This window comes from Nicotiana tabacum, chromosome 14 (genome assembly GCF_000715075.1).
Source record: "Nicotiana tabacum cultivar K326 chromosome 14, ASM71507v2, whole genome shotgun sequence".
Classification (NCBI taxonomy): domain Eukaryota; kingdom Viridiplantae; phylum Streptophyta; class Magnoliopsida; order Solanales; family Solanaceae; genus Nicotiana; species Nicotiana tabacum.
The window spans coordinates 76,017,410-76,034,440 of record NC_134093.1 but is presented as its reverse complement, the minus strand read 5'-3'; the positions used below and the strand labels follow the sequence as shown (position 1 = coordinate 76,034,440).

At 39.6% G+C, this 17,031-nt stretch overlaps 1 protein-coding gene across 1 annotated transcript; it reads right to left on the bottom strand.

The window, feature by feature from the left end:
* Positions 1-6,854: 6,854 nt before the first annotated feature.
* Positions 6,855-7,410, bottom strand: LOC107822026 (uncharacterized). The gene is made up of 2 exons (XM_075230181.1): positions 7,084-7,410; positions 6,855-6,995 (listed from the first exon to the last, which is right to left on the bottom strand). The coding sequence occupies exons 1-2, from the start codon at positions 7,408-7,410 to the stop codon at positions 6,855-6,857; spliced, it is 468 nt and encodes a 155-aa protein (XP_075086282.1).
* Between the last annotated feature and the right edge of the window lie 9,621 nt (positions 7,411-17,031).

The window sequence follows — 17,031 nt, the reverse complement described above, 5'->3', positions numbered from 1 at the left end:
AATGTATAAGAAATACGTCACTAAGATTCCTTAGAATGTCATAAGATCAATATGCCTTTGATTAATATCGAGAAATAAACTTTATCAACTTACGTATTTTTTGAGACCCATGAACAGATGATAGAATAATAGGAAACATGGGAAATCAAGAACATAGGCACTTCTAGTACTTATATGAGTAGAGTCATTTATGAAAGTTGTGCATTTACTAGTTTCGTTTGTATCGTATAGGTCAGGCCAAAAGGAAAGAAGGGATAGCCTTAACATACCTAAGTTGATTCTCTTGACAATCCCTCTAATACACGTCAATTGCGACAAAACACGTAACGACGGATCGAAGTAGGGAAAGATCCGTATGATATTCTTGAGAAAGATTGTACTGTGTTCTCTTAGAATTATAAAATCTCACGTTGCTAAGATGCTAAGAAATCTGTTTGAATTTTTGTTTCAATAAATCATGTCAAAACCATATGAATCCTTGTATGAATTGACTGAAACTTTAATCCCTCGTATTGTAGAGATATCCATCTCCTAAAGTGATTTAGTGACATTTTTATTAAACCTTGGTGGGTGTGGGCCTCACTAGGTGATGACCAAGCCACCAAACTCTCTCAAATGTCCACCTTGCAATTAAATTAAAGATTCACTAATTGGAATGATGGGCTTCCACGTTTGGGGGGGGGGGATTTAGACTTATCCAAAATTTTGATTTATTAATCATTAATTCCTTAAATAACTAATTAATCTCCCATTAACCAATTACCCACATAATTAAGAATTATCCCAAATTACTTAAAATACTAATCACTTTTAACACACTTCATACACCTTACTATCATGGTCATGTGGTACCTTATATGACATTAGTCCATAAATACCGGGTATTATAGCTCGGATCGTATTTTATCTTAAAATATCAAACTTTGACGAAACTCATTTTTTTCGATACGCTTACCCTCTCACCTTCACGAATTTACTTATCACTTGTTTGAAATAGCATAATACTTATAGCCTCAAAATAATTTCTTTCCCGAGCTTACATCGATTATCTTACGATGAAACTTTAACGTACGAAAATGCGGGATGTAACATCTCATTTCCGAGCTTTCATCAATTTACTTATGGCGTACTTTCACGTACGAAAACATGGGGTGTAACAAAAATATCTAACCTCTCTCATGTATGTGGTGAAGACCTAGTACCCGCATGTCTTGTTAATCTATGAGTTGATATATCATGAGTTCTGGTATTGTTTTGAACACTTTGTACCGCAACTGATACTCTGCATGTTAAGTTTCCCATGTTCAACTAAGTTATTTCTTGTCAACTATTGTACACCATGCTACCAGCCTGTTTGTTATACTAATTGTGATCATACTTTTACTAGGCTCTCATGCTAGAAACTCCCATGTGAAGACTGATATTTCACTTGCCCATGTCTGTTATTCTGTTTAGATCCTCATGCTAAAATCTTATGTTGAAAATCCTTAAGGCTAATTCTGGACTATGCGTTGCTTTGGAACTTTACTTGAAGTAGTTTATTACCCTATGATAGCTACTCTTATTAATTTAACTTTACCTCTAAAAATACAAGCATGAACCCATCTTGTGTATTCCATGTGAATGCCTTATGTGATCTTGCCCATATGCCTTGTTGAGAGTTGCTATTAGTTACAATTTTAAGAATTATGTATGTAGACTTCAAGTTTGCTTAATTAATTTCATGTGTAGTTTGTCATTTGTGTGGTTAAAATTGGCATCCAGTTGGGTAAGTGAGTCACCCATTTTGGGGCTGGTATTGGGTTATTATGTTATTGGGCTTGAGCATTGAATTCAGATTACCTTGGTAAGCCAGGGGTTTTGGGTCTGATGTTGTACGAATATTAAGACCATTGAAGGCATGGCGATATCCCTGGGTTATTTGGGTATTGGGCCTATAAATGCTTTAGTGGGCTTGTATTTGTTCAGGTTGTAATTCGTGCCTCCGAGTTTGTAATATTTCATTTTTTGGTCAAATCCAATAGGCCTTGTGCCTAGAGGTTGTTTTTATAAATAAATTGCAACTAGTACAACAAAGGAGGGGGACATGGACCTTACCTCTAAATCTATGGTGGATAAACAATTAATTGCCCAAAAAATGACAATCAATTGAATCATGTACAGTGAGTGAAGTTAGACCTATAATGAAGAGCTAATTGCCTATCCATAGTTGGCAGACAATTCGGTATACAAAAATATTGTGAAATGAACCTATGTCAACTATACAAAGAATTGATTTTAAGGCAATTATGTAAGCAGTTTGGGAATACATCTTCCAGAAATAAATTAGCCTACATCTAGAAGATAAGTGTATTCTCCCTTTGAAATATGACAAAAACCAGATGTGTATGGTACAAGCTGTCTTTAATTTAGCTTTGACAATGAGATCAAAGAAAGCCAATTTGAAGACTAATCTTGCTGCCTCTGAATAGTGCAGCTGACATAAGCGATTGAGCTTATCGTTGATGTCTTTATCCTGGAAACTGTGGAGAGGAGGTGGACTTGTAGTAGCTGATAATTGGTGTAGAAACCAGACACTTCATTTTTCAATGTAAGGTTGATACAGTGTGTAGACTTTTGGAGTTGAACTCTGGTAACAGTAGTGATATGATGGCCAAGGTTTGGGCCCCTAGTTGTGTGAGGCTCTATTATTTGAAACCTTAGAGTGGACCTGTTGTACCCAAACAAGTGTGTGACATTGGAAGGATTATTAAGACAGACCCTGGAAGACTGATGTATTTCCAACAGATTGAGTATCCGGGATGCTAATACCATACCTTGGAAATGCACCAGTGATCTAGACCTGTCAATTATACCTACAAAAATCAGCAAACGGATTAGTAGTAAAGGGGCACCATTGTCTTGCTTCCAATGAATGGTTGTGACATTTCTGACATTAGAGCAACATTGTTGTATATTATGACCATTGTTGCTATTGTTCTTGTGTGTATGAATATGGATTGTTGCTCTCAGGTTCTTGTGGCATCTAAAAGCTTGTTTGGTAGAGTTATAGTTGGTGGGATGAAATAGTTGCTTCTTCAAAGAGATGCTACAGAATCTTTTCTTCCATATTGCATAAGGTTTATGGGATACTGTGAACCTTTGACTAACACTCAGTAGGATGAGCCTTGAGATTGCTAATATCACACACTGTGTATAAGTCAAATGATTGAGTATAGCATAGTGAATTGTACCTGCAAAAAAGGAAGCTAAGTTATTGAAAAGATTGTTTTTGTGGTGGTGGCTATATTCTTGCATTTTTCTTTGGATTCTGGAATGGGTGTTTAAAAATAAGGGAAGGGGGGAGTCTGTAAGAAGAAAATGGTCTCTACTACATTTGTGTACTAGTGGCTGTAGATATGGTAGTTTAAAATATATGGGTTGGGTGACTATTGGGTGAGAGAGGATCAGAGTACAACACTTCTTATAACATTGGATTGTTAGAAGTGTGCTTAGAGAACCTGCACAAAAGAACAAACATGTCAGTGAAAAACTGGACCGAGTGTCCATTTCCAAAAGTGCTGGATTTTGGTCTTTCGTGGATTTGGATATATGGGGACTATAAAGATATTGTTTTAAGAATCCTATTTTAGCCATAACCATAAGAAGAAGTAGAAGTAATGTGAGGTGGCGGTATAATTCTGTGTGTTTTCTTTTGCCTAAAGGCAGGGGTTTCAGGAAGTTCAGTTGAATTTGACCCATAATATGAGTAGGCAAAGTGTTGACACTGGAGAAGTAAGTTACTGCAGGCAATTCATGGCTAAGCTTGGACAAAGAGTCTGCAGGATAGTTGGCTTCTCTCTATATATGTGAGTACTGAACTTCCTCACATTGTAGATATAGGTTTCTCAGTTTTTGCAGATTCATTTTTAAGGTCCATAGAGGATCAGAGTTGGTTGTCAACCATTTGATCAACAGAGTTGATTCTGTTTTAGGGTGAATTTTGTTATACCCATTGATAATACACCACTGGATACCAATGAAAGCAGCTTATGTTTCTGTAAGGTTGTTGGTACCATCACCCAATTGACAAGCAATTGCTTGAAGAAACTCCCCTAAGTGATTCTTAATGATAGCCCCACCGCCAATCTTTCCTGGATTAGTTAGTGCACTACCATCAGAATTGACTTTAACAAAATTGGCATTTGGTTTAGTCCAAACAACTTGTTGAGTGGTAGTGCAATGCTTGGTATCCTCAATGATAGAGTAAAGATCCACCCATATTTGAGTCTATCTGATAGCAGGGTAAGTTGCATGAAGAAGAAGGTGAATATCAGAGTTAATGGAAAAAAAGATTCTAGTTATAGAAGACTTCTTTCCTCCATACTTTTCAGAGCATCTATTCATCTATAAATTCCAACAAATGATGATAGGAACTGTATCCCGGATTAACTTTTGAACCTCATTGTTTCTTTTCTGTAACCACCAGTTCATAAGAAGAAGTCTTAGTGGCATATTTTCAGTTTCGATTCCAGTTGGCCCTCCATATTTCTTCCAGACAAATGTTGCAAAGTGGCCTCTACTGAAAATGTGATTAACTATTTCAACTGCAGGTCTGGTACAACAGACACATCTGGTAACAGTGGGGTTACCAAATGATATTACCCTGTTATCCGTTGGCCACTTGTTTCTGAGGGCCCTTCACAAGTAAAGGGACAACTTGAATGGGATCCTTTTGTGCCAGGTCATTTTGTTGGTGAAGTTGGGTTGCTTATTATTCCTTATCACGTCCCATGCAGAAGCACATGTGAATGGCCCAGTGATTGTGGGTGTCCAAATGGGTTGGTCTTAAGGTTATGGCATATAATGGATGGGAATTTGCATGATGAGATGAATCATATGAGCTGAAGCAATTCTATTCAACCTCTGAAGGTTCCACTGTCCATTTTCCCAGAAGTGGGAAACTATAATTTTACCCGGTCTACCCCTTCACTTCTGTAATTAGCAAGTGCACCTGTACCCAACCAGTTATCCCACCAAAAACTACAATTGCCAGAGTGCATCCTCTATTGAATATATTTCTCTGCTTCTTTTTTTTTTGGTCATCATCTTCTTCCAAGCTTGTGATTGTCCTGTGTCCCGTTTCTTAGAAATTGGATGTGATCTTTGGAAGTATTTAGCTCTAATAAAGTTTCTACAGAGAGAGGTATTAGTTCTAAATGTCCACTATTATTTGAATCTCATTGATTGACAGACATCTTCCATTGTTCTAAAACCAGTTGCTCCTTCAATCATAGGAAATGTTAGCTTATGCCAAGATGACCAATGATCTTTGTTTCTGTCTTTTTCCATGCCCTAGAATAAATTAGTATCCAGTTTTTCAATCTGCTTCAAGACAGTTTTTGGAGGGTAGAGTGCTGAAAGAAGATGAAGGGGAATAGGCTGTAGTACATGTTTAATCAATGTGGATTTTCTTCCATATAAGAGGACTCTGCTTGGCCATCATTTGATCCTACCTACAACTTTGGCTACAATGGAATTGGAGTACACAATTCTCATTCTGCCAGTTAAGAAAGGACAACCTAGATACGTGATTGGAGACTCTTTCTTGCTGAAACTTATTACTTGCTATATTCTTCTGACAGTAGAATTGAAGGCAGATGGGGAGGTCATGAAGTTACTCTTTTGTTTATTGATTCGTTGACCAGATGTTTCCTTATATTTACTGAGGTTGTGCATGATATAGAGAACTCCTGGGGCCAGATGTGAAGATGACGATATCATCGACAAAGCTCAAATGGTTGATTTATGGACCTCTTTTCTCCATATAGAAACCATTGAAAAACTGATCATGTGATAGGTTGTTGAGCATTCTTGATAGTAATTTAGCTCGAATGATAAAAAAAGATGAGGCCAGTGGGTCACCTTGTTTCAATCCCCTGGTAGAGTGAAAGAATCCACATTTAGTACCATTTATGATGACAAAGTGCCAGTTGTTTGACATTGTTCTCCATATCATGTCAATGATCATCTCATTAAAACCCATTCGTCTCAGCATTATGCATGTAAATCCCTAGGAAACTCTATCATAAGCTTTGCCCATGTCAAGCTTGATGACTACATTAGAGCCAATGTTAGGTTTTTAATTCCTTGAACAATTTCCTATGCCAACATTATGTTTTCAAATATGCTTCTTCCTTTCACTAAGACAGACTGATTTGCAAAAATTATTTTAAGAAGGATAGGAGCCAGTCTAGAACCAATAACTTTTGATATGATCTTGTTCAGGAAGTTGTTGAGGCTAATTGGTCTGTATTCTTCAAAGGAGTTAGGAAATTTCACTTTTGGTAAAAGGACCAAGCAAGCACTGGTAATGAACTTTGGTGTAGTAGCACTTCAAAAGAAGTCCAGAACCACATTCGGTAAGTCAGATTTTATAATGTGCCAGTATGATTGGAAGAACTTTCCTTTCATTCCATCTGGTCCTGCAACACTTGATGGAATCATTGAGAAGACCACTTCTTTGAGTTTTGCCAAAGTTGGATCTTTAGTAAGGAACTCATTGTCCTTTAGTGTGATTAAGGATGGGATATAGGATAATAGGTCTTCTCTGATAGCATCTCCTGTTTCAATGAAGATGTTCTGGAAATATGTGCATGCTGCTTCACCAATAGCCTCATCGCCCTGAACCCATTATCCTCCATCATCTTTGATTTTATGTATGAACAACTTCCTTCTTCTCCCTCTAATCAGGTTGTGAAAATTCTGTAATTGGAATCCACTTCTTTAAACCATTACAACTGTGTTTTTTGCTTTAGGATGGACTCTTCTAGCTTCATATATCTCACATAATTAGCTTGAAGCTCATGAAAGTTCTATCTGTCATTGCCATCATTGGTTTGAGCCCAGGACATCACAGCTTGCTTCAACTTGTGTTCATATTCTTTGGATTTCAGAAAGATATCTCCATATTGTTGTCTAGACCATTTGCTTAAGGTATTGGACAAATCTTTAAGCTATAGATGAAAAATCCACATGGCATTGCCATTGACTTCTTTGTTCCAGACCTCCTGAACTAGAGGAAGGAAGTTCTCATTTTTCAACCCAGTAATTGAGAAACATGAAGTATCTTTTGCTTGTGTCCTGTCTCACATTTATTTCCAAGAGAAGAGGATTGTGATCAGATTCTACAGAGGAGATGTTAGTGATAGATGTTGTAGGATATGATATTAGCCAATTATCATTGACCAATCTCCTATCCAGTCTTTTCCAGACAATTGAGCCTTGGCCTCTCCCATTTGACCAAGTGTATCTAGGATCATAAAAGCCTAGATCCACAAATCCATAATCTTCAATCATCCTCAAGAAGTCCATGCTTTTATTCAATTGGTAAGGAAGACCCCCAATCTTTTCTTCAATAGATGTAATCATATTGAAGTCTCTAATGACACACCAGGGAATTAAACATATCATAGACTTTTGACTGAGGCTTTCCCAAAGAGGTCTTCTCAAATTTATTTGCATTTGGCATAGATGACAGTGATTTGGAAAGGTTCTGCATCTTTAGTATGCTGCAATGCGATAGTCAATTACTGCTCATCATGATCAATGACTGTGCCTGTGAAATGCTGATCCCAGAAAATCTAGATTTTATCATTAACATTAGAGGCAGAGTGTTGCATGGATAGTTGAATTCTATAGTGGTTGATGTGGGTACTATCAAGGAAAGGTTCAAGTACTACAATGAAGGAAAGTTTATGGAGTTGTTTCAGGGTTCTGAGTCTCTCAATGGCACCAGCAGTTCTGATGCCTCTTGCATTCCATATGTTTTTACTAATAATAGAAACACTTTGGGAGTGGTTGACTTTGGTGGTGTTTTAATACTGGAAGCCTCACGTCTGGTGAGGTAGTGGGGAGGGGGGGTTATTTCTAGGTGACAAGCCATGTGATTCAATCATTTAATCAAAATCTGTGGCACCATTGATAGTAGTAAGAAGCTGATTGCATGTATACTCTTCTTCCAAATCTATATTGTGTTCATCATCTGCCTCAGCTCCAATGTTAACCTCATCTTCTGATTGCATATGATTGTATTCATTTTCCCCAAGCCCATTTGAGATATCTTGTACTTGGGAGGAAACATGCTCCCTAAAATTTGAGTGGATAACCATAGTTGTAGTTGCGTTTGGTACTGCTTCAGACCTATTTCTTGAATCCTCCACCTTTTGTGCTATATCAGATAAGTTGCTCTTGGGAGTATCTATAGGAAATACATCAGTTCTTTGGTGAGCTAGGAGCTCAGAATTGGTTTCAAGATTCTGTGATCCATCAGCACTTGTAGAACTGAGAAGTTTCTGTGCATTTTTTTGTTTCCTCATCTGCCTTCTCTTTTTCTGACTAGGGTTATTTTTTTGTTTTGTTGTGATAATATCTGAGGTACCAATAGTCTTTCCGTTATCAACCTTGTTTCTATGATCTCCATTAGTAGAAATAGGAATCACACATGTTTCTGCTTGTATTTATGATGTCTCCTGAATGCTTGGATATTGAGAAATGGTAGCAGAGGGGTATTTGGTCCATCCTATGGTCCCCAGGTGCCTCAGCACACACATGCAAAACACGAGGAACAACCACCTCCTTAGGATCCCCATCCTGAACCACTATAGGTTTCTCCTGAACATCTTTCCTTCCTCCAATAACTTCAACATTAACAGTAAGGGGAGAAGAGGAATTAGCATGATTCTGAGCCACAGAATCTACACTCCTCTCCAGTGGAGCTGGAGAATTAATAGAGGTTATACCTGTGCTTTGGGTGGCTGGATGCTCTTGTGATGGTAATTCTGTTTGTTTGTTGGTATTTTGCTTTGGGATGTAAACGACTTGTGTCTTTTTGGTCTTATTCTGCTGAATTCCTTTTAAATTTCTTTTCTTTTGAGTCTGCCAATCTTTAGTTGAAGGTTGATTCCCTATGATTTGGTGCATCTTTTCTTGTTGGTATCCTATGTCTTGATTAGTGTTAATATGATCCTGCTCCACTTGTTGTTGCCGCTTACCTTGATTGGGATGTTGTGATGGTTGTTTAGCTCTAATTTATCCTGTAGTTATATCTGGGTTGTCCGTGCCAAGGAAGAGGAACTAGCTAGCCTTTTCTGCATCTCTTCCTCTTTCAGTCTTTTGGGGCAGGCGTGAGATAGGTGATCAAGGTGTTTGCAGTAAGAACAGTACTCGGGCAAGCTCTCATATTGGACCTTGGAAAAGAACTTGAATTATGAAATACGGCCTAGCGCCAAGAATAACTTTATAATTGGGGCCACTCGTGCCATTATATTGAAAGTATGGGAAAGAAATATGAATTGAGATGACTAATTGAATATGGGTGATGTCTCAAATGAGATTGCCTAGCCGATCGGGCCGAGATCGAACTCTGTGTAAGAACGCGGTGGTATTGTGGATGAAATTGTGAAAATGGTTGATGTCTCAAATGAGATGGCCTAGCCGATCGGGCCGTGATCGGATGCCATGCCGCACACATGGTGGCACTATGCTAGAAAATATAATGAAATTGTGGTAATGTCTAAATTGATATGGCCTAGCAGATCGGGCCGAGATCAGACTCCGTGTAAGAATACGGAGGTATTGTGATTTGAGAAATATCGGTACTAAAAACCACCCAACCTAATAATATGGAAATTAACTTGAAAATGTATATGATCCTTAACTTGTTGTTTTAATATTATTTGAAGCCCTTATTGAATTCTTGATTGTTCCTCTTGTATTATTATTCATTCTATTGAGTTGGTGTTTAGCTTTACATACTAGTGCTATTCGACGTAACTAACATCCCTTTTGTCGGGGGTGCTGTATCTTTAAATGGATGCAGGTGGTTACATAGCAGACAGTGTTGATCACAGATAGTGTTGCATCCTTTTCTTAGCGGACTCGGTGAGCCCCATTTCATTCTGTGGTCATGTATTGTACCTTTTGTTTATATTATGGTCACTTTTTGAGGTATAGCCGGGGCCTTGTTGCCGGCACCATCTTTACTCTCTTTTGTATCTTTAGAGGCTCTGTAGACACTATGTGGGATATACATGGGTGTTGGGAATGTTAAACAAGTTATGTTGTGGATGATCACTTATTCCCCTTGAACTATAAGAAATGTGTATTTTGAGACTTAAAGGCGCAATTACTAATGAAACGATTTAGGATTGTATGAATGAGATTCCTACTGTATAATTAATGAAATCATGTCTTTTCTTGATCATGGGTTAATTGGGTAGAAAGTATCTAACAGGCTTGCTCGGCCGGGTTCACTCGGTTGAGCACCGGTCGTGCTTCCCGAGGTTGGGCATGACACAAGCCCAATCCCAGCCTTGTTATATTTTTTTGGAGAGTCCAACATAAGTCGTAGCCGCGTCTCTTTATTGCTGGGCCTGCCTTTTTGAGGCCCAATTACCAGAGTCTAGTCCTCTTTCCCTCAATTATATTTATTATTGTCTATTGCTCCTTAATCTAGTTTACTACTTCATTACCTTTTATCGGCTGTCTTGTTGCTTTGTCGTATTTTTGTTGTCATGTATTTAACACTCATATATTAGATCACACGCTTTATTTTATGCTTTAATATTATATAAAACATAGGCAAGCCTTAAACAATATAGGATTTAAAAGGATTAGTTAAATAATTAATCCTCATTTCGCTAATTATAATTTAATTATATCATTACTATGTTCTCGCTCACTTTTATAAACACCTTTTAGTGTTACATGAACACCCATTCCCTAAACCAAGTGTTTTCATGAGTTGACCTCTTTCTACAAGCCCTTTTAAAATATAAGCCATTTACAAACACATTTCAAAACTCTTTCAACATATCATTAAACTCCTTTATAAATTCACACTCCTCTTAAGTCTCACATCCCTTTTTATACTCTCCCTTAGATATATAGTAAGTCATACTCGTTAATAGTAATTAAGCATAGTACAAATAACTTATCCCATAAAATTGGTCTAAGATCTATGGAGCTACCTCAGGTAGATTTTAAGGGGTGCCTAACACCTTCCCCTTAGAAGAACAAGAACCCTTACCCATAATCTCACCGGTTAGATGACCTATAAAGGATACGACTTAGTAATTAAAATGTACCCTAGTATACCTTTAAATATTAGGTGGCGGCGCTCATTTATCAACAATAGAGAAACCACAAGTTGAATCTTATTTTGACTAGTGCAAAATATGGTGCAACATCTTGGCGACTCTGCTGGGGAATTCATGCTTAGGTTCTGATCTTAGCAGAATTAGACTAATTTGGCATCTAGATTTATTTGTACATTGCTTTAATTACAGATAAAATTGCAATTATGTACTTACCTGCTTTATTTGCTCTTTATGCTTATAATCATGCTTAGTGCTGCTACACGCTTGCCTCTTACTGCTTTATATACAATGTCATCACACTTCTTCCTATCGAGTCTTGGCCGTACACTATCACACATAATGGAACGCGAAGGCTGTCTTTTACACCCCTCCGAACCTTCTTTTCAAAACTCTCTAGTTTAGAGAATTGCTTTGTTAGGTCAACTAACATAACATCTCGTAGCCTTCAATCCAATTCAAAAGTAGAAAACACTCTACTCTAGTAAAATAGGTCATACTACATAAACTTTAGGTGAGTTGGTCCTTGGCACCGGCGCACAATTAGGAAAGCCTCCCTAATGTCAACGAGTCATGCACCCAAACGATATGACTTTTATGGACAGACAAACAAACATGGCAAGACACTTAAAGATCCGAAGCAAATACTTACACAAACATCTTTCTTTTACCCATCTCAGAAGATGGAAATCAACCAAAACATCCCTGAGATTAGCATGGTCAAGGGAGCACCACATAAATTGAAATAGTGGTGGAAGAATATTCGTCGAGAGAACGAAGATGAGGTTCTGACACACCTGGGAGAATTAACTGCATTGCTGAATATCCAAGCAGATAGGATGCTCACTCGCCTGTTGATTGAAATTTGGGATCCGGCCAAGGTGGTGTTCATATTTGCCGACTATGAGTTAGTACCAACATTGGAAGAAGTCACAAGTTTCACGGTGCTTCCATTCAATGGAAAGAAGCCAATACTGCCTGTTACTATGCCTGGTTATCGGTTATTGGATACCTTAGGCCTGGCAAATAGTAGGAGTCATATAAGTATCGAGGACGGATGGGTGAGCCTCGACTAGCTGTTTGACAGATTTGGGCACCGTGAAAGCTACGAATGGTATTCAGGAGAGTTTTAGTGTGACCAAGCAACATGGGAGAGTCTCAGGCCTATCAGTTTCTCAATGGCATTATTGGGACTATTGGTCTTCCCTCAGCGAAGGGATCGGATCAACATCAACCTATTACCTATGGTTCTGGCGACCTTCCGTGGCAATCTTCAAGCTACATTGGTGCTGATGGTATTAGCTGAGATGCTGAGGGCTTTGTACGCATGTGCACAAGGGTATTATTTCTTTAAAGGTTGTAACTTGCTGCTTCAGATCTGGGTTACTGAACATTTCTTCCAGCGGGAGGCCACCATCGACTACTTCGTGGGCGTCAGCAATATGATCCGCAGCCGTAATGAAAGAATGAGACATTGGGTCTCCCCACATGGGCAAGAAGAGTGAAGGGAAATGCTGACCAACCTGAGCGGGGAATGGATCAATTGGAAGCTACCCTGGTTAGGTGGAAGGGCAATCTTGAGGACTCCTCAGAAATACTTTATTGAGCTGATCGGACTAGAAGGTATTCAACCATACTTACCCCTACAGGTCCCCAGATCGTTTGGGAGGATCCAAGATGTGCATCTATGGAGAAGGACAACACTACACGAGGATGAATACAACGGGCAAATTCCAATCCTCAGGATAAGAAGGCTCCAAGAAGAGTGGAACGACCTGGTCACAATGCCTATGGGTCATAACTCGTGGTGTACTCTTAAGTATTATGTCTGCATCAACGAGGAAAAGGAGCTGGCCCAGCCAAGCAGAGAGGGTATAGCATGTTTAGAGGACGTGGTGGCTGCTTTGAAAATTTACCATGAGATCCTGCCACATTACCTTGTGACCATTTCAATGCACCGTCAAGTAGTCCCAAGATCCATTAACCACATCATTCCACCTGCTAAAGATGATGATCGGGTAGTCGAGTGCATCCTAATAGAGTCTAGAACAGAGCCAGAAGAAGATCTAGAGGAGGAGTCAGAGTTCAACAATGATGAGAAGGATTTTGAGGAAGACCCGAAGGAGGATCTGGAAGAGGAGCCGGAAGAAGAGGATATGGGAAACAACTCAGGGGATGGTTATTAGAGTTGGTTGATTTCCCCGTCTTTCCCACTTTGTACCCTTATCGCCAGTTCCCTCTTGTACTTTCCAAAAGGGCGAGTTGTCCAAACCCATGCACTTCTATGAAACGGTGATGTAATCTTTATTACCGCTTGTATCTGTCCAAATTATCAATGAAAACAAATTGCTTCGGATCTAAATTTGTCAAGTCTAAATGTTTGTCAAAATTCTGCGATTTAGGCCTACCTCCGGCAATGAGAGGTCCTTGCAAATTCTAGGAAATGCGTTAGCCTTAATACACGAATTATTTGCTCTGTGTGACTTCCTGCTTATATAAATGAAGAAACTGACTCCTGTTCCTTTTTCTTTTCTTTCTTCTTATTTTTCTTTTGCTTTATTATTATCCCCGAAACGAAAAGAAAGTTTGTTTGTGTAGACCGAAACTGGCAGAATCACCATACAATCTAAGGTCAAAGGGAAAGATGTCAGCCGCAAAAAATCCAACTGAACATGATCTGGTCATAGCCGACAAGCCGGGGGGATTGGGGTAAAATACGACACCAGGAATGATGCACACGTGGCCAGGATGGCCCAGAAATTGGAGTTTTTCAGGGAAGAGGTACAACATATTAGGGAACTAGCGCACCTGGCCATGAAAACACTTCGATTCCCTTCTTTGGATCACCCCCTGACCACTTTCCTTCCACATCACTCAAAAATAACACCCCAACATCAGCTCCTACCACTCAAGTCATACCTCCAGTGACTCCCACAATCCCACCAAATCCCCCTATCCACACTCCCTACGTACCATAGTGCGTTCAGACATCACAAAACCTGCCTATTACTACCAATGAGATTACTACCAACCACCACATATATGTGGTACATGCCACCGCCCATGAGTGGTACATTTCCCCTGTATATGCCATTTCTGAACCTTCCTTTACAGCACCTGTCACGGTCAGGGTCCCCTATGAGATTGATCAATACGCCGAGATGGAGAGGGAGGCTAGACGTAAGGAAGAATAGTTACTATCCAAGCAGTTGCAAATGTTGAGAAGGCAAATGAAGAGCCTCCAAGTTGCCCGGGGAAGTGAAAGTTTAGACTACGAGGATCTGTGTATTCATCCGGATGTGGATATGCCAGTAGGGTATAAATCACAAAAGTTTGATATCTTTGATGGGACGAGTGATCCCCACACACATGTGAGGGCATATTGTGACAAGTTAGTTGCAGTGGGGAGGATTGAGAAGCTAAGGATGAAGTTGTTTACCCGAAAAATCGGATAACGTTAAATTTATGTATGGTTCTAAGGGTACGTAATATCCTTTGATACAAAAATAACAATACAAGTATTTTGACTGTGAAGATAGAAAATGATGAACAGAGAAATTGAATAAGATGCAATAAAACAAGCATAAAGATGTGTCTTTTTGTATGAAAGAAAATTTGTCTATTACAATCTTGTGTTGTCTATAGCTTACAAGGATCCTCCCTTTTATAATAGAGGGTCATTGCTTTGCCTATAACAAAATAATAAAACAATGCATGTAGTGGAGGACCCATGATGATTTGTCTCTTCCTTGATTTCTGCCAAGATTCTCTCTAGTGGGATTAAAACGGCTTTTGTCTGCGAGCTCGATCTTGCTTCGAACCCTGGATTTTAGTTTGAGCTTGATTTCGACTCGAGCTCGTGATCTTGGTTCGAGCCCGATCCTATCTCGAGCCCTCGAATTGATTCAAGGTCAATGTTGGTAGGTCTCTGGATTATTAGCATGATAGATCTACTCTACATCATGGTTCGATTTCGATTCGAGCTTGATAACGATATCGAACTCGACACGGATCGACCTTCCCGGGTTCGAGGTTAGTTTGTTCCACCTTCGGGATCTTACTTCGATAGATCATCATTCGAACTCGATCGGACGTGCTAAGGCCGAAATCTATTTTGACCGTATACAGATTGTCCCCTCGTTTCTCAGAAAGAATGTGATGTTAAATGACATGATTTTTTAACGGCTCGATCGGATTATAACTTGACGTTTCCATCGGGTTCGACAATGACACATCTGGTAGTTGCCGCGTCGGTTTAGTTTTTCAAGGCATTTAATGCATGTCAGGCGGTGGTCAGCCACCGTTGATACTGAACCGTCATCGCTTGAACCTATAAATAACCCTTTCTTTTATCTTTTACCGCTTTTACATCTTCTATCTTCCAAATTTCTCAAGTTCTTCTTCGTACTCTCCAACTTACCAGTAAATATGTGATTTCTTTATGCAAAAGCCCCTCTTCAATTCTACCAAATCTTTGTCACTTTCTTCTATTCCTCACCTTTGAATTCAAAAATGGCGAAAACATCACAAACCATTCCTCAGAAAGAGAAGGCTCCGTCTTCACAGTGTGCCGCCGATGAGACACCGGCAAAACCACAGCCTGAGGAGTGTGTTCCCGGGCGTGTGTTCTTATTTCAGATTTTAAGGTCAATAAAGGTTCATCGGTCCCTGGCTTGTGTGAGCCGGTATCGAGGTACATGTGTTCGATAATCGAGAAGCACCTCAAACAACTAAAGAAGGATTGCAATTGGGGTGAAAAAGAAATAATAATCCCTACCCCTGACGAAGATATCACTTCTTACGTGAAAGGGTTTTTGAATGTGTATACTTACCCTTTCACTTTAGGTCCTCTCGATTCCGTTATTATTGACTTCTGTTGTCAATACCAGGTAACCTTAGTCCAGGTCCATCCTTTGTTGTGGCGGATCATTATCCTGATCCGATATTTTGTGAGCAAAATAAAGAGGATGACGTTCACCCTCGACCATCTTATCCGATTGTACCATCCTCGAATTTTTGGAGGAGGGTTAATAAAACTTTAGCGTCGGGCTACCAAGGCTCTGTTCTTGAGTATTGACGAGGACAGGGACCGGGGTTGGATGGGCAGGTTCATTCGAGTAAGGACTTCGGACCTGATTTCGACTGAAAAGATGCCCTTTCCCAAGGAGTGGAATATGAAATGTAAGTGTGATCTTACAGTTCCTTCTACTTTGTTCTTTCATTTATTCTCTCATCGACACTTCTCTTTCTGTGATGTAGCAGTTCCCTGGATGCTCGGAGCAGTTCCCGATCTCAAAAACTAGGTACGAGCCCTTGTTTCCACCTCCACATATGCCGAGCGCTCATGGCGTGATTTGTCAAAGGGTCGGTGGGAGGCCAAAAATCATGGTAAGCTCATTTCTCGTACTCTTTGACGATCCAAACGAGGTGGTTTTCAAAATATTTTATTAAGGTTTTCCATATGCAGGTTTGGGTAAAGCCGGTGAAACGCGGTTTTGAGGCCCTCGTCCAATGAGGAGGAAATTTCAGCCTCTGTCCCAAAGCCGGTGAAGGAAAATAAAAGGAAAAAAGCCTCCGTTCCCAAAGATCCAAAACCAAAGAAGAGGATGGCTCGTAAGCCGAACAAGAATGTCATTCCTTTGACCGTGGAATCCATTCTGCGCCTAAGGGATGAAGAAGAAGAAGAAAAAGAAGAAGAAGAAAACGATAAGTCCACGCTGGCAGTCCAAATGAAGAGAACCACCGATGCCTCATCGGTGGCTAGATCGATGATGCTCCATGAGGCTCCGCCTAGAACTGAGGATATACCGGAGAGATATTCAGGTAGAGTCCCCGAACTATCAGATATTGAAAATGCATCTCATCGGAGTCAACCGGCAGGGGATATAACCGAAGA

Bases quoted from the DNA above. Each gene is read 5' to 3' on its own strand.
- LOC107822026 (XM_075230181.1), bottom strand. From the start codon at position 7,410: ATGATTACATCTATTGAAGAAAAGATTGGGGGTCTTCCTTACCAATTG. The intron at 6,996-7,083 runs GTTGAAAAATGA...TTTCATCTATAG, and splicing joins TCATGTTTCTCAATTACTGG to CTTAAAGATTTGTCCAATAC.